The sequence below is a fragment of the Rissa tridactyla genome, chromosome 12, assembly GCF_028500815.1.
Source record: "Rissa tridactyla isolate bRisTri1 chromosome 12, bRisTri1.patW.cur.20221130, whole genome shotgun sequence".
Classification (NCBI taxonomy): domain Eukaryota; kingdom Metazoa; phylum Chordata; class Aves; order Charadriiformes; family Laridae; genus Rissa; species Rissa tridactyla.
In genome coordinates, this window is record NC_071477.1 from 11,272,388 (window position 1) to 11,294,241 (window position 21,854).

A 21,854-nucleotide genomic window follows, 5' to 3' on the forward strand; every position below is an offset into this window, starting at 1 on the left:
AATCATCACTTTTAGTGAATTTATTGGGTTCTGTAGTTTTATTTGTTCCTGTAGCTTGCACTAATAAAACAACCTGATGCTTCCACCCCCAAAGCATGGGTTAGTTCCCTCTGCAGAAAGACAAGCAAATAGTTTTCCTCTGTTTCATGTGGGTGGAGGGACGGACTCAGGCCAGGCTGCTGTAATTAGTGTTTGAAGCTTGTGATGCTGGTGGGGCAGCAGTCCTGACGGCTGACTGGAAGGGACGTATAGGATTCAAGGGACAAATTGCCAACAGCCCCTCCTGATCATTCCCGACTCTCTAGGAAGACGGATTTAAGCGAATTTCACACCACCTACCTGGATTTCATCCTTTCTAGCTAGCCATTTTTAAATTCCTTTTAAAAGGCGTCATTTTCCTGTGGTTCTCCTTTTGTAATGGACCACGTATGCCTGCAGGAGTACTGGCACCGAGTGTCTTCTGCTGGTCACCACGCTGTGCGTGTATGTCTGTGGTGCACAAGACCCAGCTTTTGAAGTATTATGGAACAGCTGTAACTCAAAAGCTGCTTCTCCAATGTGTGTTCCTGACCAGGGGTTTCAAGGAGTCGCTGATGGGACTGAAAACATTCATAATGGCATTGTGTCCTACTGGGACGCTCCCTGCTCGCAGGAGTAGCTGGGACCCATTATTACTCTGCTCTGCTCTCTTCCAGAGCACGTCGCTGTCGTCATCCTGGCCTTGATGCTCTGCTCTTCCTATTTAGGAAAGGAATTTCAGTCCCTAGAGGCTCCTTGGGACTTGAGACTGGCCAAGTATTGACCTTACTTGACTGCTTCCTTGGGCTGGCAGGAGCGCACCTCCACCGGCACCACCTACCTCCTTTCTGTCCAACTTGTGTGATGCTGCCGCCGCCGTCTCGTCCTCCCTCCCGTGCTGTATCATGCTCTCGCTCCAGCTCGCTGCTGAGTCACCCCTCCTACCTCTTGTTTTCCTTCCAGCATTTTAATAGAATTGCTTACACATCTGCTCCTGCGTGGTGTCTGTTCTGCTCCGCCGGGACTCTTCCCTGGGGCTTTTCATCATTTCTTTTTCGTGTTGTTTTTTTTTTTTTTTATTTGTTCCTCCCCCTGCCCCAGTTCTTCCTCTGAGCTCCCTAAATATTTCTTTTCATAGAAGTTCACAGCCTCAGCTGTGCACTATTTAGAGATCTCCTTCCCAGTGAGATGCTTATAAAGGACTTTAATCCATTTAATATACAGGACCTTCATTTAAGTTGTTGTTTCTCCCAAAGTGTAACTGGCTGGAAGCTTTTATGCTTGGTCTTTAGAGGAAAAATGTATATTTGGATGAGTGTAATGCATATAAGGAGCTAGAATGGAACTGTGCAGGTAAACTTTAATTTGGCTGCTGGCTAGCTTGTCTGCAACCTTTATTCAGGTGTAACGGGCAAATTCAGCTGTGCTTGTGCCACCACCTGCAATGCCAGATGTCTTGGCTTGAGAAGACAGCCATAAAGCTACAGGGAATTCAGAGTGGGGCCAAGGAACACCGGGACAGCAGCAAAGCCCATGAAAGGATGTGAATGAAGACCAGGGTCTTTAAGATGCTTATCAGAAAAGGGGAAGTTGGAGCTTGGATCCCCAGGTATGCTGGAGGATACTGGAAGCTTTTCAGGGTAGCTCCCTGGCTGAACTGCTCGGGGATGCCTGAGGCTTTAGGGAATTGAGGCAGGAGCAGAAATGCAAAAGTGAATCCGGAGTCTCCGGTCTGGAATAGCTGCTGTGGCTTTTGAAAGGGGGGCATGAAGCTGTGGCTCTGACCCGCGCTCCTCAGCTGCCCATGGGGACAGCGCTGCCTGTGCGTGCCTGGGAAGCGTCCTGCTCTGACAGCAGCAGGGGACATCGAGCTGAAGTCACCCTGGGCTGGGGTTAGTGTGTTATTGCTGTGCTTGATCTCTGCCTACTTGGTGATATTGCTGGGGAAAGTCTCAGAGATAAGGTAGAAAAATGCACTGCCCTTACTGAGAGGGGAAGGAGACAGTGACTGCTGCTGCTTGGAGGTGTTGTAACAAGCTGTGGTTGAACCGGGCAGGTATCTGCTGCTCCAGATAGATAACAGCAGGGCTCTTAAAAGGATAGGTCTTAACTCAGTGAAGCCAGTCTTCCTCTTGTGTTCTGTGACCTTCCTCTGCTTATCAGTGTACCGCTGGCTTGTGCTTCCCCACCCTGAGATCCATCGCACTTCCTCGCTAAGAGCTGGGGCCGCGCTGCCTGCGGGATCGATGGAGCTGTGGCCTTAGAAGTGGGAGCGGAGCAATTCGTGCTCCTCAGGGATGAGTGGTCTCAAGTCCTGGCCCATTATGGCTGATGGAGTACAGCCCTGGGACCTACAAAAAAGCTACTTAATGTCAGGCTAAGGCAAGAAGTCTTTGTCTGTAATGGCATTAGAGAGATTGCTTTTGAAATTCAGTTCAGTGGGGTACCTGCCTGAAACGCTGACTGCAGGGAGAAGTCAGGTGGGAAATGAAGACATTTGAGCCCTTATTTATGGCCTAGTGTCTAGCTCCTGGCCTGTACCGAGGTCTAGCGGTGTCCAGTATCTTGACTGTAACAATAATCGTTTTAAAATGAAAGAGAGGAGATTCAGATTAGATATTTGGAAGAAATTCTTTCCTGTGGGGGTGATGAGACACTAGCCAGGGCTGCCCAGAGAAGCTGTGGCTGGCCCATCCCTGGAGGGGTTCAAGGCCAGGTTGGACGGGGCTTTGAACAACCCGGTCTAGTGGGAGGTGTCCCTGCCCAGGGCAGGGGGGTGGAACTGGATGATCCTTAAAGTCCCTTCCAACCCAAACCGTTCTGTGATTTCCTAGTTAAAGCACTCTACCCCTGCACAGTGTGCAAGGCTGAGCTGCGGTTACAGACCCTGACACATTGTCACCAGCTGACGGATGGCTTCCAAAGCAAGGCTTTGTACACCAGCGCTTGAAGCCCTCTGACAAAAAGGGGGGATAACGTGAAGTAAAGCGGTTAAAGTGTTCCGGTTCCCCTATATACCGTCCATCACGGAAAAAACACAGCTCTAAAGTGAAAATAAACATGGCTTTAATGAGAACTGGTTTTAACAGTTTGTAAAGTAACACCAAATGTCTCTTTACCTACCCTTTCAAGTCAGTGCCACCACTACCAGATAAGAAGATCAAAAAGTATAAACATGCATTGAAGTAATAAGCCAGACCTCAGCTGGGATGTTACTGCATATCTTCCACCCTGTAACACCCTGTAGCAACTGTTCCAAAAGGCACAGAGGAGCTAAAGTGGTTTTTAAAAAAACAACACAAAAAAACAACACAAAAAACACCCAATTGTAAAATTCCCAAGCACCCAGAATCTCAAAGTAGTAGTGCAGAGTGTAACAAGGCAGGCTTAACTTGCTGCTGTTTTCTTAAATGTGCAGAATAATTAAAAATAAAAGAAAACGGCTACTGCAAACATCTGCCCAGCCACTCTGAGCAGCAGAAACTCAGCTGAGGGCCAGCAGGTGTCAAGAGGGAACACGCTCAGCCCTGTGCAAGTAACTGTCCTGCTGTTACAAGAACAGTATGTGGTGCTGGGGCAACCACAGATGTTCCGGCATCAACCTTCCTTAAGTAATAGCAGCACAAATGCAGCAAAACTGTCACCTGAATAAGGACTAAAAAAACCCAACTCTGCTTGTAGCTCTTCAGAAAGAGAATAGCCACTTCACATGCGTCTTAGCCAACATGGAAAGAGTCCCTGAGGCCAAGAGTTATAGGCAAGTTGCCTTCAGCCAGGGAAGTTAACCTAGATGCCTCTCGGGGAGGAGCATTAAATCTTTGAATCGTCTTGGAGCCAGATAATAGAGTTTGATACAGATTGTGTGTCTTAACATTCACTGTGCTGGCACAGAACCTGTTACATCTTAGCAGCAGTGGGAAGTTGCGTTTCAGTACCCATCCTGCATTAAGACTGGTCCCTGTAAAAACATAGAAGAGAAAAAGCGTTCTTCTGCAGTGAAAAACAAAGCTTTCCTTGTTGCTTGGTTACCCTAGGCTCTGTTCAGTTCTTGCAGTAATCTCAGTGCAGCTGTGTTCTTTGGTTCAGTTTTCAACAAGCTCTTGATATCAGCAATACTTGATTTGTAATCCTAGGAGGAGAATATTTTTTTAAGTGTTAACAGATTGAAAATGCAGTCTCTAGCTGCAGAATTACTATGCTGCAACACAACTAAGCCCGTGACTCCCCTCTGTATAATTGCTTAAGCACTGGCATCAATGTGGCTGTTATAAAACATGCTTAAATGAGGGCTGAGAAGACCGTTTCATTACTCAAGTGGTTTCTGAGTCCAGCATCAATGCATTAAGTCTTGCAGTACTGCCTAGAGAATCTCTCTCCAGACACGAAAAGATAAAGCTCAGTGCAACACACAGCTGCTGCCAGCATCTCCAGAAATGGGACCTGTGAAAACTCACGAGATCCAACCATCAAATAGTGATGTGAAAGAGAAACCCCCCAAGTCCACACAGGTCTCGGCCATCTGATGGCGGATGCTGTCTAGCACAGAAATGAGTTCTAAAGGGCATCTCTTGCCCTGATCATGCATGAACAGGCTTCTCGTCCTGGCCTAAAACTCTTCAAAACCTCCTGACTTACCTTCAGTTCTTTAAGTGCTTGAGCACGTCTGTAGAGCGCCTTAACGTTTTTAGGATCTAATCTCAGAGCTTCCGTGCAGTCCTGCGCTGCTTCCTTGTACTGCTTCAGGGTCAGGTAACAGAGGGCTCTGCAATACAGATACCTGGTTAGAGACCCTTGGCTAACAGCAGCATCTACTGCTGCAATGAAAGTGGCAGACCTCAGCCAACCCCTGAGCAGCACAAAGCTGGACTCCAAAAACAAGTCTTTATCCTCATATGGTGTGTAATCTTATTTCTTGAGCTCAAGTTTGTTTCACTTACACGAGTGGGGGAAAAGAAAACATTTTTTCAGACTGAAAAAAAAAAAAAGAATTCTTAGAGCAACCTGCTCTAAAGCTAAGGACCTGCACCTGAAGGGTGCTATACCTGTCCCGGATATGCTCTGCCTGCTGCAATTGCCTTAGAAGTACTTTAAGTACAGCAGTCTGCAATTTGTGGTTCATGGGGCAGCAGACACTACGCAAAATACCAGAGTCCTGGCAGAGAAGCAGCAAAGGGGGAAAACTCTTCGCAGCCCTAAGCTGAGAGTCTCCAAGAGTTTTTGCAGTACTTGATCAAAGAACGTTATACAAGCTGCGGGGAAGACTGCACTTGGGGCAAATGTGTGGGTGGTTTTGTTTTATTCATTTGTTTAGGAGCAAGCAGTAGACAGCTCTGTCAGAAGTACCACGGTGGCTTTTATAAAGGTACTTTTATAAAGAAGGACTTGGGCAAAGAGACGAGTAGTACCTGTTGGTGTAAGTCGCACATTCCTGGCTGAGCTGTAAACTCTGGCTGTACTTCTCCACTGCTTTTTTATGGTTTCCTTTCTTTACAAGTTCATTTCCTTCTTCCTTCAGAGTTCGAGCTCTCTCCGTGCCAGCAGCAGTCTGGTCTGGAAACAGCATGAAAGAACACAGAATGCTATAAAACTGACAAGATCAGCACAGCCCCTCGGAAAGCAAATATCCCCATACCAGCGGCAAGACACAGAGACATCAAAGGAGCCAGAATCAACCAAAAAAGGCTGTGGCAGAACCAGGCCCAGGTTTCTCCTGGCCTCAGCCCCAGCTGCAGACACACCATGCAGGTGTGGCAGCTGCCACCTTCGTCACTTGTCTGAGCCACGGGGCTCCATGCCGGGCCCCAGGGCACGTTCTCACCTGGTTCTCCCTGCGGTGCAGTCGCAGGAGGAGTGTTTGCCCCGGGGGCTGCGGCAGAAGGAACGCTCCACCTCGTCTGGGCAGAAACAGGGACCGTGGGGATTGGCGGAAGCTTCTGGCGCCAGTTCACACCATCCTTCTCCAGCAGGGCTTTAGTCATCCTGGAAGAGATGGCTGGCCGTCACCCCATCATTGGCTGGACAGGCCATGCAGCAGGCAGTAGGGTGACTTTTTAACCTGGCTCACGTATCGGGATGGCATTTCTCCACTAACCCCTTTACATGCATCTAAACTAAGCTCCTTCTACAGACAGGACACTGATGAAAGGACCATCTTTGTGTCAGCAAGGCTAAAAATACCATAGGACGAGAGCTGGGACTGTCGGAGCAAGAGATGTGTGGGTCCCTCCTCAGCCTGGCAAGCGATGAAGTGAAGCAGAGAGCTCCAGGAAGAGAAAAGGACCACAGCAGCCTGTAAACCCAGTCGGCATAGGGAGGCTTAATGGATAGGGTGCTGGAGCCTGTAGTTTATTACTTGGTTTAAAATAGGCCCTGACCAAAGCAGAAACAGTCCCTGGGGAACCATTCCCACCCTGCAACCAGCATCTCAAAGGGAACAGACACAGGGAGCTGGGTCAGGCCTTGCCTGAAGCATCCGAGACCTCAGGTGTCTCATCCCTGTGCTCAGGACCCTGCTCGCTCCTGCCACGGCTGCAGACGCAGCACAGGGCCCGCAGCCATGGCTAACGAACCTGCCATACCCCCAAGCCCTCTGGCGTGACCCGCAGCCATGGCTAGCCAACCTGCCGTACCCCCGAGCCCTCCAGCGTGACCTGCCAAGGGCATGGTGTTACCTGTTGACGCCGTCGTGTGCCGCCTGTACGGTGCAGTCCACCTGCAGCACGGTCTTGTAGTCCACGTAGGCCAGCCGGTAGCTCTCCAGGGCCTCGTAGGCGGCCGCCCGCCTGAGGAGGGGCTTGATCCCGAAGGGGACCAGCTCCAGGGCGCTGCAGCAGAGAGGAGAGAGATGGCCGGGGCGGTTTAGGGATGGCGGGCAGCCTCGGAGCCCTGTCAGGGCGCGGCCCCCGTTGCTCCGGGGCTGTCACCGCCCCGGCCGCACCTCCCGCCAGACCCTAACGGCGGGGGGAGCAACGAGACCCCCGCCTCCGCCGGTCCCCCGGCCCCGCCGCCGCTCACCCGCTGCAGTCGGCGACGCAGAGGCGGCAGGCGCCGTCCTTGAGGTGGCAGGCGGCGCGGTTGGCCAGCAGCACGCTGCGCTCCTCGGCGGCGGCCTCCCCTGCACCGGGACACAAGCGGGAGAGAGATTCAGCCTGGGTCCTCCCGCCGCCCGCCCGGCCCGGGGCCGCGCCGTACCTGAGGCCTCCAGCAGCGCCAGGGCGCGGGTGTAGAGCGCGGCGGCCGGCCCATACTGCCCGCGGCGGAACTCCTCGTTGCCGGCCCGACGCAGGGCACCGGGCGACGCCGCCATCGCCGCGCCGGGCCGGGACCGGAACAGGCCACGCCCCTCGTACCAGACGGATGGGGGGGGCCTGTGTAGACCACACCCCCAGGGGATGAGGGGCGTGGTCTCTGCAGGGCCACGCCCCCCGCCAGGCAGCGGGGCGGGAGCTCCCCGCTGGCTTCCGGCGGCGGGCGGAAGTGGCGGCGCGGAGCGGCGGGCTGCCATGGAGGAGTGAGGGGTTCGACCGATCCATCGACCGCCGCCCCGCAGCGCCATGGAGACAGTGCAGCTGCGGAACCCCCGCCGGTAAGCAGTGGGGAGTGTATCCCCCGCGGGAACTAGAGGTACTGTGGGCTGGCCCACCCCTGTGTGCGTGCGCGTCGCGGCCCTCCTCTCGCCGGCGGGCCCCGGGCCTGAGGCGGCGGTGAGGGGCCTGAGGCGGCGGGAGCGAGGCAGCCGGGCGGGAGCGGGGCAGCCGGCCGCGCTCAGCTTCTGCCTCTCCGCCTCTCCGGGGCCCGGCCGGTGCTCCCCGCCCGGGCAGACAGCGGCTGACAGAGGGCCGAGGTCGCTTCGTACCGGAGCGAGCCGTGCAGCGCCGTGCGGTGACAGCGCCGAGCTCAGGTGGTGGAAAAGTGGCTTAAATTGAAGTACCGGCGCCTGCGGAGGAGGCGCTGGCCCCGGCGGCTTCGGGAGCTCGGTACACTCGCTGTACCGAGGGATGTCCCGGTGGTGACAGAGCCCCCAGGAGCTTATTCTTCCCTCTTTTGGGCGAGTTCCGTGCGGGTTGGTCACCCTCTCGCAGCGGCCTGCTTTTCGGGCACGGCGGCGAGGGCCGAGCCCGGCTCGGCCGGGGGCTTCGGGGCCACCTCGGAGCGAAGCCGTGAGGCACCCGCCTCCGAGCGGCGGCGTGGAGCGGGGCGGCGGGGGTGGGAATGGGGCACCGGGCGGTCGGAGCGCTATCGGTGGTTTGCAGCTGGGGCCCTTTGGGCAGCCCGGAGGAAGCAGCCTGCTCTGGGCTTCAGCAACACGGTCTCTTTTTGTTAAACATCACACATGTGGCTTCTGTTTTAAAATAAATTCCTCTGTATTTATTTATAATTGCTTAGGCCAGTTTTTAATTGGAAGGTGATTCTGATTAGATCTGAATAGCAACTCAGGGGAGGTGGGGTTTGTGTTGCTTATGTGTACATATAAATATATGTCTGTAAACATACACATATTTATTGTATGTTGGGTAAACATACAGTAAAAAGGCAGAGTGTGTCTGACAGCAGCGGCTGCACTGGGCAAACTGGGCAGTGCACAGTAATCGTGCTCCTGGATTATGGCAGAAATGAGGGACTTTGATGCAAGTGCAGGACTTGTCTGTCTGTTGTGTTTAGGTATGTGAAAAGCTGCTTTTTTTTTTTTTTAAATAGCATTTAGGCCTTATCTTAACTTCAGCAAGAAGGATCTGCCTCTTGCATCGCCACTTTTTGGGCTCCTTGGAAATGGCGGCTTGTGCGGTTACAGATACATCTTTATTTTTCCCCCTTTTCTTCTCTTCCCACACCTCCCTGTTTTCACAAGGACAAGTGACATTCTGTTGGTTAACACTTATCTTTGCAGGGAAGCTAGTGACTACTTTCAGTATTTCACCACTTCCTGAGTCTGCTGCTTTATAATGTTTCCTTTGCTTCAGGAAGCCATTGTGTGTGCCCCATGCGTGAGCAGCTTCTCCTGTGTGGCTTTTGTGCATAATAGCCAGGGATTAATGAGTGATTTCTCACTCTGTTTCTGAGGAAATTGTTGGGAAAAAATAAATATTTAGTATCAAAATTAGCCTGATAGTGGCTGGAGCTGTGATCCTTAGCAGCAGCGGTAAGAGCTTTCTGTCGTAATTTGCAGTTCAAGTGACCACGCACATTTCATTTTAAACACTGCTTACTGTGTGACCAGTAAGTTCTGAAAACTCCGAGACTAATAAGTTTCTGTGTTTCAAAAACTTGTATGAGCTGGTTTGAGGAGTTGGTAGGTTTTTTTTGTTTGGGTGGTTTTTGTGTTTTTTGTTGTTTTGGTTTATTATTTTTTTTTTTAGTTGGTGTGAAAGTGAAAGAGCGTTTGTTTGTGGTCTGTTGGTTACTGTTTGTTTGACAGTAAAATACTTTGTTTTCAGAACTTTTTTTCTTTAGGTAGTCTTCAGCTATTCGAAGAGGTTTCCTGGTGAACTGCCCTCTGTTGTGGTAGTGGTGGACTGAAACAAATGAGGTTGATCTCATGGCGTTTTGTACGGAATCTCCCTGAAAGTTGTTCTGGGGGTGAGGGGCCCGAAGTGAAGGATCACAGTACAGAGCATGGTAGCAATGCATTTAAAAGAGGTTTGAACCAAGCAGTGTTAAGATCCTGAAAGAGTCAGGTTATCAGTTTCCTTTCTTTTTATTTTTTTTTCGCCCTGATAGAATTTTCCTAGTATCTGTCCAGGCCTGCAAAGTTAATATCTGAACTTCTGATGTTAAAAATGTACAGGCAAGATCAGTATTGCCTCCTTCCTCCCAACAAATGTATTCCATGCATGCTCTGAGGCATCAGGGAAGATGATGTTTCTTTTTGCATGGCTTTAGTATGTATCCTTCCATTCAAGATATTGACCTTTAGCAGGTATGTGCAATAGTTGCAAGACTCTGCAGTGCTGTGTTGAGATTTGACCACCAGTGTACAGATTCTGAGATGCGTTTCCACCAAAAGGAACTGTAAATTTGTGTGCCTGGTCAGGTTCTGTTCTCTGTAATTCCCAGTCCTCTTTTGCTGTTGGATGTTAATAATATTCGGTCTCCTGGTCAGGTGAAATAAACTTTCTTCATAATCAATTTGCTTCATGCTAAGCCTTGCGTATGTTTAAGTGGTGCTATTTACTCTTCTGTTTCAGCAAAGCCCAAACTGCTCTAAAATTAGATGTAATAATTTCTCTATTCTCACTTATACAGGCAGCTGAAGAAGTTAGATGAAGACAGTTTAACCAAACAACCTGAAGAAGTATTTGATGTATTGGAGAAGCTTGGAGAAGGGTAAGTGTTCTATTCCAGTGTGTCCAATGTACGTTTCTCTAAGAAAAAATCTATGTAACAGGGATGTGTTCAGTGGTCTCTGATTTTTTCACTTCTGTTATGATCCTGTTACTGCGAAGGTAAGTATTAATGTAGTGACAATGTTTGGTTAGTAACAGAATAAGGAATTTCTTTCCCAAAAGTAAGATATCATAATCCAAACAGTAGCTTATGGTTCAGCAGCGGGGAGTCAACACTGTTGAAAAATGCCAGCCTAGAGTTGATAGGGCTCTGTGGAAACTCAAGAGGTTTTGTAGTTCATCCCTGGTACCTCTTGTGGAAGACCTGTGTGGTGGAAATGAACTTCTGTTGCATCGTGCCACTTGATAAGGCAGAGCAGCGTGGGAATGCTCATGTTTTCTGCCTTAAGCAGTTCATTTGAAAGACCCAAGTTGTAAATCTGCCTGGCTGCTGTAAGTAAAGAAGCTGGCAATAAGACAGATAACATCTGACAAGAACAAGCAAACCTCTTTGATCAGAGCCAAAGTAGACAGACGAAGTAGTTCTTACTGATGCTCAGCTGGTACTGTATGCTGGAAAAAGGGAGAATTGTATTTGGTTTTGTGTAAAAGGCCCTTCCAAAGCAATGAGCAGCATAATGATGGTTGGCTCATTTCTGACTGCCTCAGTGTGCTGTGACTTATTTGTATTATTACAGTGTTTAGAAGTTAGTGGATTGATTATTTACATTAGAATACAAAATATGTTTAGCAGGATAGTTAATTTTTACCTGATGTCTGCACTTGCAAAAAGCAAACCCGTAACATTTGCATTTTTAAAATGTTATTATATTCAGTGTTTGTTTAATATTTTGTTTCATAGTTCCTATGGCAGTGTGTTCAAAGCCATTCATAAAGAAACGGGTCAAGTTGTTGCAATTAAACAAGTTCCTGTGGAATCTGACCTGCAAGAGATTATAAAGGAAATATCCATAATGCAGCAATGTGACAGGTAAACGTATACTACAAAACCCATTATTGGTATGCAAAAAAAAGTATTGTCTGTGATTTGGCATTTAATCAAATAAAAGCCATGATGTTGCCTTAAATGTTTTTTAAAAGGCTGGACTTGTACGATCAAGTTACTTCATATCAGCTGAGTCATGTTAACTGACCATTTGGGTAGTGTTAACCCAGGTAAAGGTAAGACAACAAAAATTCAGCTTCCACCAAGAGAGCGTTAAGCCAAGTCGAATAACCTTGCACTTGCTGCCAGCGACAAGCCACGCGTGCGAGCAGTGACTGCGGTTCCCCCTGTGCGCCATCGCTTGTTGAACAGTGGTAACTTGATTGTGTGCTACAGCAGCAGTTCCCATGCCCAAAGGGGTGATGACTTCTAAATAAGTTTTGGTATGAACATAGAAAACTGATAGAAGTGGGGGTTTTGTTTGTTTTTAAGAGGCACGTGGATGAGAGCCACTAATGCATGACTGCTCTTGCATGTGCGTAATCTACGTGCTGTCATCTGCTTGGGTGGCAGAGTTGTCCTTCCCGGCCGTTTTCTGCCTGTGCAGGTTCTAGTGCGGTACGAGCTGTCTGCTGATCTGAGCATCCCCAGAATAACTCACTGGCAGCTCTGCAGGCTGGTGGTTGGCTCTCTGGGTTGCCTTTGCATGGTTCTTTTGGGAAAAGATGTTGTACTAACTTTGCTAATGAAGAGCTCATGGGTGCAGAAGACCTCCTCTCCAAGTGTGTCCTAGGCCGAAAGTTTAAAATATGCTAAGAAGCCTTAAGAAACACTACTTTGATGGAATTCAGGCATGGAAAACCATTTAAAATAAATTCCATTCGCAATATAAAACTATGGTCCCAGTCCCTTACCTCTATTGCACTTCACTCTCACTATCTTTAAATGAAGGTGACTGTGTGTCAGAGAACAAAATGTAACTTTAAAAGAATTTGTTCGTGAAAAATCTTACTGCGTAACTTGAAAAGCATTACTAGGTGTCTGTTTCTTAAAAGAAATTAAATATTAACATTGTAAGGCCTAAAATGAGAGCTTACGGTTATGAACAGCAGAGGGAGTTGATCACTGGAGCATCGCATTTTCTGTGCAAGCATTAAGGGACACAGCGCAGTGTGACTGACTTGCTAGTTTTATGGTTTCTCGTTAGAAAATACTCAGTGGATAATAGATTAAGTGCACTTTTGTTCCTTAGCTCCATTCCCATAAAATCAGGAACAGTCTTTCTGTTAGTTTTCTGCTTTACCTTTCCAGAGGACAGATGGTTATTCTGACCAACGTACTTTACTAGGTTGTTTGCTTTCTGCGCAGCCAGATACGAGAGGCAGTCTTAGGTTGTACTGGATTCCTAACATACATTGTCAACTAAATTGTAGGAACAGGTAGGTCCATGTGGTAGTGGGGGAACATTCCTCTTAATGAACATTATAGCCGTTTTCCAGCAAACTTTGGACCCTGTTTAATGTTTCCATTTGGTTGCAAATGCTCTGCAGCAGCTTTACCAGGGACTGCCATGGTCCGTTTCTCATTGCCTTCTCCTGCCTTCTTGCTTGCCACAGTGCTGACCTTGTTGTAATGCGGTTCAGGGAGTTAAACCAGGTTGAAGACTAATAACTCCTTATTTCTATAGGATTTATTTTCAGACAGTTTAGCTCTCTGAATTGCCTTACTGGCAGCTCGGATGAGCAGCGCTGTGGGGAAGAGGCTTGGCAGGACTGCAGTAGCCCTGGGCAAGTTCAGATTGTTTTGGAATACTTTCAGTCAGGGTTCCAGTGGCACTTCAGCTCTGAATTTCTAAAACATAGGTAGGGACTCTGGAGTTTTTTTGGTTTTTCGCTTATGCTGGTTACTGGTATTTGACCCTTTGTTTTCTTCTCCTTTTTTCACACTTCATAGTCCTCATGTGGTGAAATATTACGGCAGCTATTTTAAGAACACCGACCTGTGGATAGTCATGGAATACTGCGGCGCTGGATCTGTGTCTGATATTATTCGATTACGAAATAAAACTGTACGTCACTTCTCCTTTGAGCGTATGAATGTGAAGTACGGGTGTCCAGCAGCTCAAGGAAGCAGAGTAGTTTGGGCATAATTCTCCCGGGGTTCAATGTCTGACACAACCAGTGGCCATGGCTTGAGGTGCTGGTCCTTTGTTCCTCCGAAAATGGGAGAGATGATTGCACTGACTGAGTTTTGGTTATCTGGATAATGTAATTGGTGGAGCAGATTTTTGTTTGTTGGCTTTCCTGAAAACCCAGACTGATTCTGAATAACAGACTGCACTTTGCCTTGCTGTGGTTATTGCAGGGTAGGAATTAATAGTTGAGAAGAAGTTTTGGTGTGTGAAACATCGTACGTGTGTATATGTATGCTGATTGTAATCTAATTCTTCTGCATAATGCTGTAAGTCGCTAACTGATTTCACAGTAGTGTGGCAACCTTTAGTGAAGGCAATTAAATGGTAATTAGTGAATCTCAGGAAAACACGCTGAAACACCATAGTGTTACACCTCAGCGACTGAGAGGTTGGCGGTAACTCTTCTTTTCCTTAGCTCACAGAAGAAGAAATTGCTACAATAGTGCAATCAACACTGAAAGGACTAGAGTACCTGCATTTTATGAGGAAAATACACAGGGACATCAAAGCTGGAAATATATTACTAAATACAGAGGGACACGCTAAACTTGCAGATTTTGGAGTGGCAGGACAGCTTACAGTAAGTAAACCCAAGATGGTTGTGTACCCTTCAGTTTATCTTCTTAACTTGTATGCAAGTGTGGTGTGCTTGCGAATACTTTGAGAAATTGTTCTAAACTGTTTTTTAGCACTTTATATCAACATAATGAGATACTAAAACAGCAAAACATTAGAGCAGAGCTTCCTCTGTGGAAGCTGCTGTACCTGCGTAATGGTTTGCAATAGCATTTGCTGTTTTCTTCAGGATATTTTTAACTTCTGTAAGCACATTTCAGTTCCTCTTTGCAGCCCCCCTGTATCCCAGTCTTGCTGAATCTAATAACGTGCATCGTGTGCAAGTGAAAGATAATTAGAGTGATAACTCATTAGTGAGTGTTTGTGGCTAATACAATTACTGTTGTCTGGATCTTTATCCTGCTCTTCTCAGGACACCATGGCGAAGCGGAACACAGTTATAGGGACCCCATTTTGGATGGCTCCAGAAGTGATTCAAGAAATTGGGTATAATTGTGTTGCAGACATCTGGTCCTTGGGAATCACTGCAATAGAAATGGCTGAAGGCAAGCCACCGTACGCCGATATTCATCCTATGAGGGTAAGGACTGTGGTCTCTTGAAATGTATTGCTGTATGGAAAGGATTTGCTATTCTAGCTGGCTGAACATCAACGTAACGTCTTGCTTTTAATTTAGAGTAAATGATTTGTTTTCTGTCAGTTCTTTTTACTGTTGATTAAATGAAAAACAGGTCTTTGAGAAGGAAAATCTTAATGGGGAGGAAAATCATGATCCTCTTCTGCTAAGACATAGCTGAAGCTCCTTGTGTTGGGTGTGAAGAAACATATTTTTAGCTGTATTATCCAAAGTGATTTCTTTTTTTTTTTTTCTTTACATAAGCACAAATTTTTAAGACTTAAAAATGGCAGATTCACACCTTTTGCGGCATAAAATGGCTCAGACAGAAGTGTAAGCACCTGGTGAGAAAAGTCAGATTTCTGGCTGCTTGATCCCTCTGAGCAAATTTTTGTATAATATTGTCACAAACTCTTCAGAAGCAGCAAACTTGAAATATCTATAGTTCTTTAGTACCAGTGTATGTCTGAGTGTATTTATGTTGTATTGTTCGAAAGCTTTAAACTGAAATCTGGAATATTATTCTGTTTTCAGGCAATTTTCATGATTCCTACCAATCCACCTCCAACATTCCGGAAGCCAGAACTCTGGTCAGACAATTTTACGGACTTTGTAAAACAGTGTCTTGTGAAGAGCCCAGAGCAGCGTGCCACTGCAACGCAGCTTCTGCAGGTCTGCCTTTTCTTACGAGAACGTAAGCTCTAGAGAATTCTTGCTAGGGTAGGCAGTGCTGCCTGTCTGCCAAGCTGTTGGTTTCATTTCTTGCTGCTCTTGCTCACTGCAGATTTTACTTTTTAATATCTCATTTTAAGAAATCTTCCACTTAACTTCAACTTTTCAGTTCTTCTCTAAGAACCAGTCCAACTTCCTATCTTTGTCTTCTCTGGGTTATTCTTTCTTTGTTTGGCTTTTGGAGTTATTTTTACTTTCAATTTCTCACCAGCATGGCCAAGGAACTGCCTCTTAAAGCACTAGAAAGGAGAGGCTAAATTAAAGTGATTGCTCAGAATGGTCTAGGCATGGTGATGACCTGTGTAGTTGGTTCTTGACAATTAAGCTGCTAAGGAAAGAAAGTAAGAGTTGTGGGAGGGGAATGAGCCCAAGGTCCCACAGCAGTAGTGCCTCTGGAGCATGTTTGGAGGGCAGGAGGTCTCCCTCCTCGGCCAAACAGAAGTATTGGGTTTTTATTTTAGTAATGTATTGAGTTAAACCTTAATTTTGATTAAAAGTAGGCCATAGTAACAGTGTTTTACCATTATATCTTGGTTTGGATGCAGTGCTTATTTGTTTTTAATATACTTCTCAGCATCCGTTTGTTAAAAGTGCCAAAGGAGTGTCGATTCTGCGAGACTTGATTAATGAAGCAATGGATATCAAGCTGAAACGGCAAGAGGCGCAACAGCGTGAACTAGATCAAGATGATGAAGAAAATTCAGTGAGTATTTAATAGCAACGGTGTACGAAGTCCAAACTCTTGCTCCTTTCATAAAACTTAGCTGCTCTGGGTTTTGGGTTTGCAATATTTTATCCAATTACTCGTGGATTTGACTTAATTCTTGAGTTTTCTACTTTATGACTGCTTGACCCAATGCTTGGTATCCGCTAAATCTTTATATTTGAACAGGGTAGCCAGCATGGATGGCTTACTGCTTAGCTTAGAGTGTAGCTAGAGACTTGTGATTGAACAAGCCTGCAAAGTAGCGTACGCAAAAGACTTGATACATTTTCCCAGTTAAATTATATTATTTATGCAGTAATGAGAATTTTTCACTGTAGATTCAGTTCTTAGACTGCTCTCCTAGTATAAGATAATAATATCGTCTGAAATGCACTATGATATAAGTATGTTATGTTGTTTTACTATTGTTGTGCTTTAGAACCCCCCTTATAGAAACTTTCTACTCCACAAGAGCAGCCGACAGAAACCTGAGGTGAGGGCATGACAAGTGTTCAGGGGATTGCTGTGAATTTAAGCTCGGGCTCCTTGTTTCAGTGGTTCCAGCATGTGAATATGGAAAGCATGTTGAAAGCTGTTTTTTGAGCCTGCCTGCTTCAACCTGAATAAATGAAACGGGCAACAAAAGGCATTGTATGCCAGAGTCCTTCTCAGAGGTTAGATTTGAATAGCATGGTCCACGGTATCTATGCTGAAGATGTTGTTCGTCTAATTTTCCAGTTTAGGACTGCCTATTTGTTCAGTGTGGAAGTATCGGTCATGTTGCCATGATGTTGACTCTATGAGTATTGTCCCTACCCTCTCTGCTTAATTTCTGACCGATCTGGAGTCACGTTGCTGAGAGATGGTGTCTATGTAACGGAGCTGAGTGGTTTCTGTTGGTGTGTGTGTTTTCCTGAATCTGCTCTGCTCTGTGTCTGCCAGCAGGAAAGTGTTCCCAAGCACTTCCCAAGTGCTGTGGAAATTTCTGCTCTAGTCCTTTGTTAAATGATGTGTAGCTGACAAATTTATTACTTCCTCTCACTCATTCATCCCCACATAAAATTGCTTTTCCTCTGTTAACATCACATGTAGTTTTCTCCTTCTCTTGCAGTTGTTTTTGAGGTTGGAAGTAAATTATATAGACATCCTTGACAGAACAGACGAAATGTATGAAACACCAGAATGTGGAGGGGTGTCCTTTCTTTCAATGACATTGAGATGGAGTATTAGAGTTTGATGTGCAAGACCTGTGTTTTCCCTCTAGCACTAATACAGATCAATAAGCCCATGGTCACACCATAACAAAGCATGAGCATCACTGTAAACCTAGGAAGTGACTTCTGTTGCTATAGTTGGATACCTGGTCCACGTTTCCAAGACTAAACAGATTGTGGAAATTTTAACCTTGTTCTTCATGAAATCCTAGGCACAATATATACCTGGTGAAGCACACACCATCTAATGAAACTACTGTCTCTGGCCAGGGTAACTGTCTGCCAGGAAGTCTTCCTACCAGAATTTGTTTCAGGAGCTTGTGTTTTCCTACACAGTCAGTCTCTCAAGCCTTGACAGCAATAATTCAAACTTCTATAATATTAGTACCTGTTAAGAAAAGAAATCATTTTCATCTGAAAACAATGACTAGACTTTGATAATTTCATTCCTTTTTAAAGATTTGCAAATTCAGTTCATGTTTCTTCAGTGCTTCTGAAGTTTACAGCAAGTAAAACTACCTAAATGTTAAAGACAAACTCCTAAAAAATAGGTAAATCATTTTTCTTCAGTGTGCCACATGCACTCCAGACTTAGACCTGTTGTTGTCTAATAACTAATGACTCCTCAGTGAAGTGTACCATGTGAGATAGGGGGTTTAGGTTAAATGTTAAAACTAACAACATAAATAGAAACGCGAAGATTGAATGAGTATTGTGATCTGCTCCTACAGACAGGTCACCAGGTCAGAAATGAGATACAATTTGCATTGAGAAGCTTTTGCTGATTGTTTATTCGTTCTCTTATTTATTAAGCTGACTGAAAAGTCTGAAGACTTTTCGTTACCTGCTTGGAGATGACAGGGAGAGAACTAAGTACATAAAATAAAAATGTTGTTGGCTTCCATGTGTATTTGTAAAAATCTCTGAATTACTAAGACTTGCCAGGGTCCTTGCATATGGACACTCTTAATCAGACTTCACCACCATCAGTAAAAATGTATTTACTGCATCCTTGTACAGGAAGAAGATGAAACCGATTCAGGTACCATGGTGAGGGCGAGTGGAGATGAAACTGGTACCATAAGAGCTGTCAACACGATGAGTGATGGAGCCAACACCATGATAGAACATGACGGCACCTTGGAATCCCAGCTGGGTACAATGGTCATAAACACAGAAGAGGAAGAGGAGGAGGGCACTATGAAAAGTAAGAAAACTTCTTTAACTTCTAGAAGATTACTTAGGAGCTACTGCGGGCAATGAAATGTATTCCCAATCTGCTTTGTTATTTTCTGTAGCTTTTTGTGATGTCTTTTGGTTGTAGGGAGCTAAAACTCTGGCAGCAGTGAAGAGATCCTTTCTAGGTCCTAGTTTCAAGCCATTCTTCTTAGTCTTGCACTTGGTATAGCTGATGAGTTGTGCACAATTTCCATGAGCTGTGCTGGTCGAGTAAGAGCTGATTCTAGCTAGTATGGGGGGGGTTGTTGGTTCTTTTTTGTCTGTTTTGTCTGTTTTGTCTTTTTCACAGAATGTAGAGGAGGGACGCTCTAGCAAAGGGTTAGTAAAAAATTTTCTGTTGCTGTAGAAGGTGATCTGGCTGTAACCTGTTACCTAAAAGAGAAAGTCTGTTTCGGAACTGATGCATCAAATCAATGGCTACTTCTATGAAACGAGAAATACCTTGTACATTTCAAGCGCAGCAAGGCACAGTGGGAGGAGCTAGCATCTCTCCAGGCTTGGTGTTCCTTTAGTGCTACTTTAATCACTAAGGACCACTGAATAAACTATGTGTTGCTGTTCTGAGATATTCAAGTTGAAATCCCTTCTGCCCTAAAATAGAAAAGCTTACTAAAACTACAAGCCTTGTTGTAGGATGTAAGATTTAAAATGATGTGACTCTGATCCCTGATAGTCTGTGGAAGACTTCACAGCTTGACCTGGGAAAGGGTTAAAAATGCTTTTTTGATTAAAGAGATGGCAGAAAGAGCCTTCCTGGAAAAGTATAACTAGAAGAAAAAGAGTCTTTTCTCAATAATGGATTCTCACAGAGATCCATTCCCACTGGTTTGGGCAGTCTGGACAGTATTGAGGCAGAGGAAGATGACTCAGATGGCCAGTGTGGATGTTTGCTCAAGCACTGAAGAAAGTGCTGAGTTGGGGCTCAGCACTAGTAAAATAAAATATGACCATCATAAGGTTGTTCCTTTGGCTCTTGCATGGATTTCCTTGGCCATCGGATTTTTGAACTTCTAGCTATTGTGGGAGAGGAAAAAATTCTCCACGGGACTTTGGGATAATCCTTTTCTCGGGAATTTCTGTGTTGAAAGCTTCTGCCATGCGGGGTCCCTCTAGGGCTTGTGGAAAGATACTGGTTTTGAGAGTGAAATTTAAGCAGAACCCGTATAAAGAATTTTGTGAACTTTGGCAAATGCTGATTCAGCACATTAAAAACCAGAGGTGCCAGCCTGTGTAGCAGCCTGTGGCAACAGTGACGATAGACTAATGCCATGGGGTTTTGTGGAACAAGGTGGCTCTAGCAAGGAGGTGGAGGAATGCCTAGAGTAGCTTAAAGGGACACACAAAGAGTGGGACATGTTAACAGCCTTCAGTAAACCAAGTGAAGTTGCTGTTTCTTTACAAATAGACAACACCGTTAATTTCTCATCGTTAGTGTTTGCTGTTCCATTTCCTGATTCACCGTAACAGAGGTTTTACTGGCTGTGGTGCTCCTGCACTGGCTCCCAAAGGTGTGTATGTAAAGTGCCTCTTTTTCAGTTTATCTTCCTGTGTTGAACATGTGCTTACCTTCTCACCATCTTTTCGAGATTGCAGCTCAAAAGCATCTATTGCTCTCTACAAACGAGTGTACAGAGGTTTGAGGAGATGCCTTTGATAGTGTCTCTTTTGCAAGGACACGCTCTCATTTTGAGTAGCATTGGTTATGAGGCCGTTGCAGTGTCTTTAATACGGTGTAGTAGCTAACCTCAAGAGGGAGCTCCAGAACAAGCTCTAAGAGCTCTGGGTGTCTGTGACTAGAAAGTTGAGTTTTTGCTTTTAACCCCTTCTAGTCTTCAGACTTCTTAAAACCACTGTTCTTCTCTGGAGGAAGCGTTTGGAGCCCCTGGGTGCGAGCGCTGGTTGGCACCAGTATCGCGTCCCTCCCCGGTAAAACCCAACTGTGCTCAGCGCTCACAGAATCACAGAATGGCAGGGGTTGGAAGGGACCTCTGGAGATCATCCAGTCCAACTCCCTTCCAGAGCAGGGCCACCCAGAGCAGGTTGCACAGGAACGCGTCCAGGTGGGTTTTGAATGTCTCCAGAGATGGAGACTCCACCACCTCTCTGGGCAGCCTGTTCCAGCGCTCGTTTTGCTGCAGGTTGAATAAGCTTAACTTTTCCTTCACGCCTTATTCCGCTTCCTTCCTCAGTAGCAGGATGCTGAGGTTGGTGCTGCCGCGCAGAGCAGTTCTGTGTGTGTTCCTTGGGCGCGCTGCAGGGCAGCATCTCTGAGCAGCTTGCCCTCCACGTGAATTGCCTATAGCTCCATCGTTTACAGCTTGCCATTTCCATATTTATATTCTCTTAACAGTCAGTTATGTTAATTTAACTGCGAAGCTCATCAGCCTGCTGCAGAACTCTCTGGAGCAAGTTCGTTTTGTAATCTTAAACATAAATGTAATAATCCTGCTTGGAAACCACTGAGTTTGAAGAAGCTTCATTGATTCATGTTTTTAAAGAAGGCTATATTTCACTTGGCCACTTGTGTTATGACTCACAATAAGACCTATTTTAAGTCAATAAAAAAATTCTGATTTTTTTTTCTTGCCTGGCATTAGTAGGAAAATTTAGCTTTCCTGCGTGTCTGGTGCTTTTTAAGTGCAGGCTTCTGAGCTAGTGGTCCAGCCCTTCCTCCTAATTTAAAAAAAACCTCTTTCTCTTTGCCAGATTTTGGGTTGGTTTTCTTTCTTTTTAATGTAAAAAGTGTTTGTAGGACATCGGAATGCGATGCTTTAGGTAGGATTGTCTTTGAAATTTCTAGCAAACGACTTCCAATAGCCTTGAAAGCGACTCTTGCTTAAATCGATTCATAACTTTTCAGGCTCAGAGGAAAAACATTCTTGAATTCTAGTATTTTACATTGCAGGGGAAGTTTTGTTTAGTAGTCAATTGAGCTGTAATTCTGTTTGCTGAAATTCTTTCATTTGCTTGGCTTTTTTCTGGACACTCAATATAAATATCCAGGCGGCATTAAAAATGTCACTATGACATTCTGTTATGCATTTTGAAAGCACTCAAGTGATTGCCTGAAACCGCAGATACTAAATTGCACTGCGACACATTTTACTTATAAATCGATTGCTAACAGATTACTTATGGATTGCAGTTAAACTATTCCAGGAAAACTTTGGGAGTAGCTGAAGAACTACAGATGAACAATCACTTGTAATAACAGACATTTCCATTGTGCTTGAGAGACAGAATAACTTTTGCACTGTGTATATGTCTGAAATAATCTTTTTTTAATTTTCC

General features: G+C 45.7%; 2 protein-coding genes across 7 annotated transcripts in view; one reads left to right on the plus strand and one right to left on the minus strand.

Moving 5' to 3' along the window:
• Nucleotides 1-3,067: 3,067 nt before the first annotated feature.
• On the minus strand, nucleotides 3,068-7,353 carry TOMM34 (translocase of outer mitochondrial membrane 34). Its single transcript, XM_054218797.1, has 7 exons — nucleotides 7,210-7,353; nucleotides 7,033-7,132; nucleotides 6,690-6,842; nucleotides 5,837-5,997; nucleotides 5,424-5,568; nucleotides 4,654-4,780; nucleotides 3,068-4,147 (listed from the first exon to the last, which is right to left on the minus strand). The coding sequence occupies exons 1-7, from the start codon at nucleotides 7,322-7,324 to the stop codon at nucleotides 4,049-4,051; spliced, it is 900 nt and encodes a 299-aa protein (XP_054074772.1). The 5' UTR covers nucleotides 7,325-7,353; the 3' UTR covers nucleotides 3,068-4,048.
• Nucleotides 7,354-7,473: 120 nt separating this feature from the next.
• Nucleotides 7,474-21,854, plus strand: part of STK4 (serine/threonine kinase 4) — a 48,640-nt gene continuing 34,259 nt past the window's right edge. For 5 of the 6 annotated variants that reach the window (XR_008468974.1, XM_054218191.1, XM_054218192.1 and 2 more), the window contains exons 1-9: nucleotides 7,474-7,603; nucleotides 10,261-10,341; nucleotides 11,203-11,331; nucleotides 13,240-13,354; nucleotides 13,896-14,060; nucleotides 14,469-14,636; nucleotides 15,207-15,344; nucleotides 15,979-16,107; nucleotides 18,345-18,531. Coding sequence is in view for 4 of the 6 variants with exons in the window: in XM_054218191.1 (XP_054074166.1) it covers nucleotides 7,572-7,603; nucleotides 10,261-10,341; nucleotides 11,203-11,331; nucleotides 13,240-13,354; nucleotides 13,896-14,060; nucleotides 14,469-14,636; nucleotides 15,207-15,344; nucleotides 15,979-16,107; nucleotides 18,345-18,531 (1,144 nt within the window). In the remaining 2 variants the exon portion in view is untranslated. Of the gene's footprint in view, nucleotides 7,604-10,260; nucleotides 10,342-11,201; nucleotides 11,332-11,441; nucleotides 11,523-13,239; nucleotides 13,355-13,895; nucleotides 14,061-14,468; nucleotides 14,637-15,206; nucleotides 15,345-15,978; nucleotides 16,108-18,344; nucleotides 18,532-21,854 lie in introns of those variants that run through there. The other variant, XR_008468975.1, reaches the window with a different exon arrangement.

What these genes read in the sequence shown, in the direction of transcription:
- TOMM34 (XM_054218797.1), bottom strand. Translation starts at nt 7,324, where the DNA reads ATGGCGGCGTCGCCCGGTGCCCTGCGTCGGGCCGGCAACGAGGAGTTC. An exon ending in TGCGTCGCCGACTGCAGCGG is followed by an intron (nt 6,843 to 7,032) that starts GTGAGCGGCGGC and finishes TCTCTGCTGCAG; the next exon opens with CGCCCTGGAGCTGGTCCCCT. An exon ending in TGTGCGACTTACACCAACAG is followed by an intron (nt 4,781 to 5,423) that starts GTACTACTCGTC and finishes TCTGTATTGCAG; the next exon opens with AGCCCTCTGTTACCTGACCC.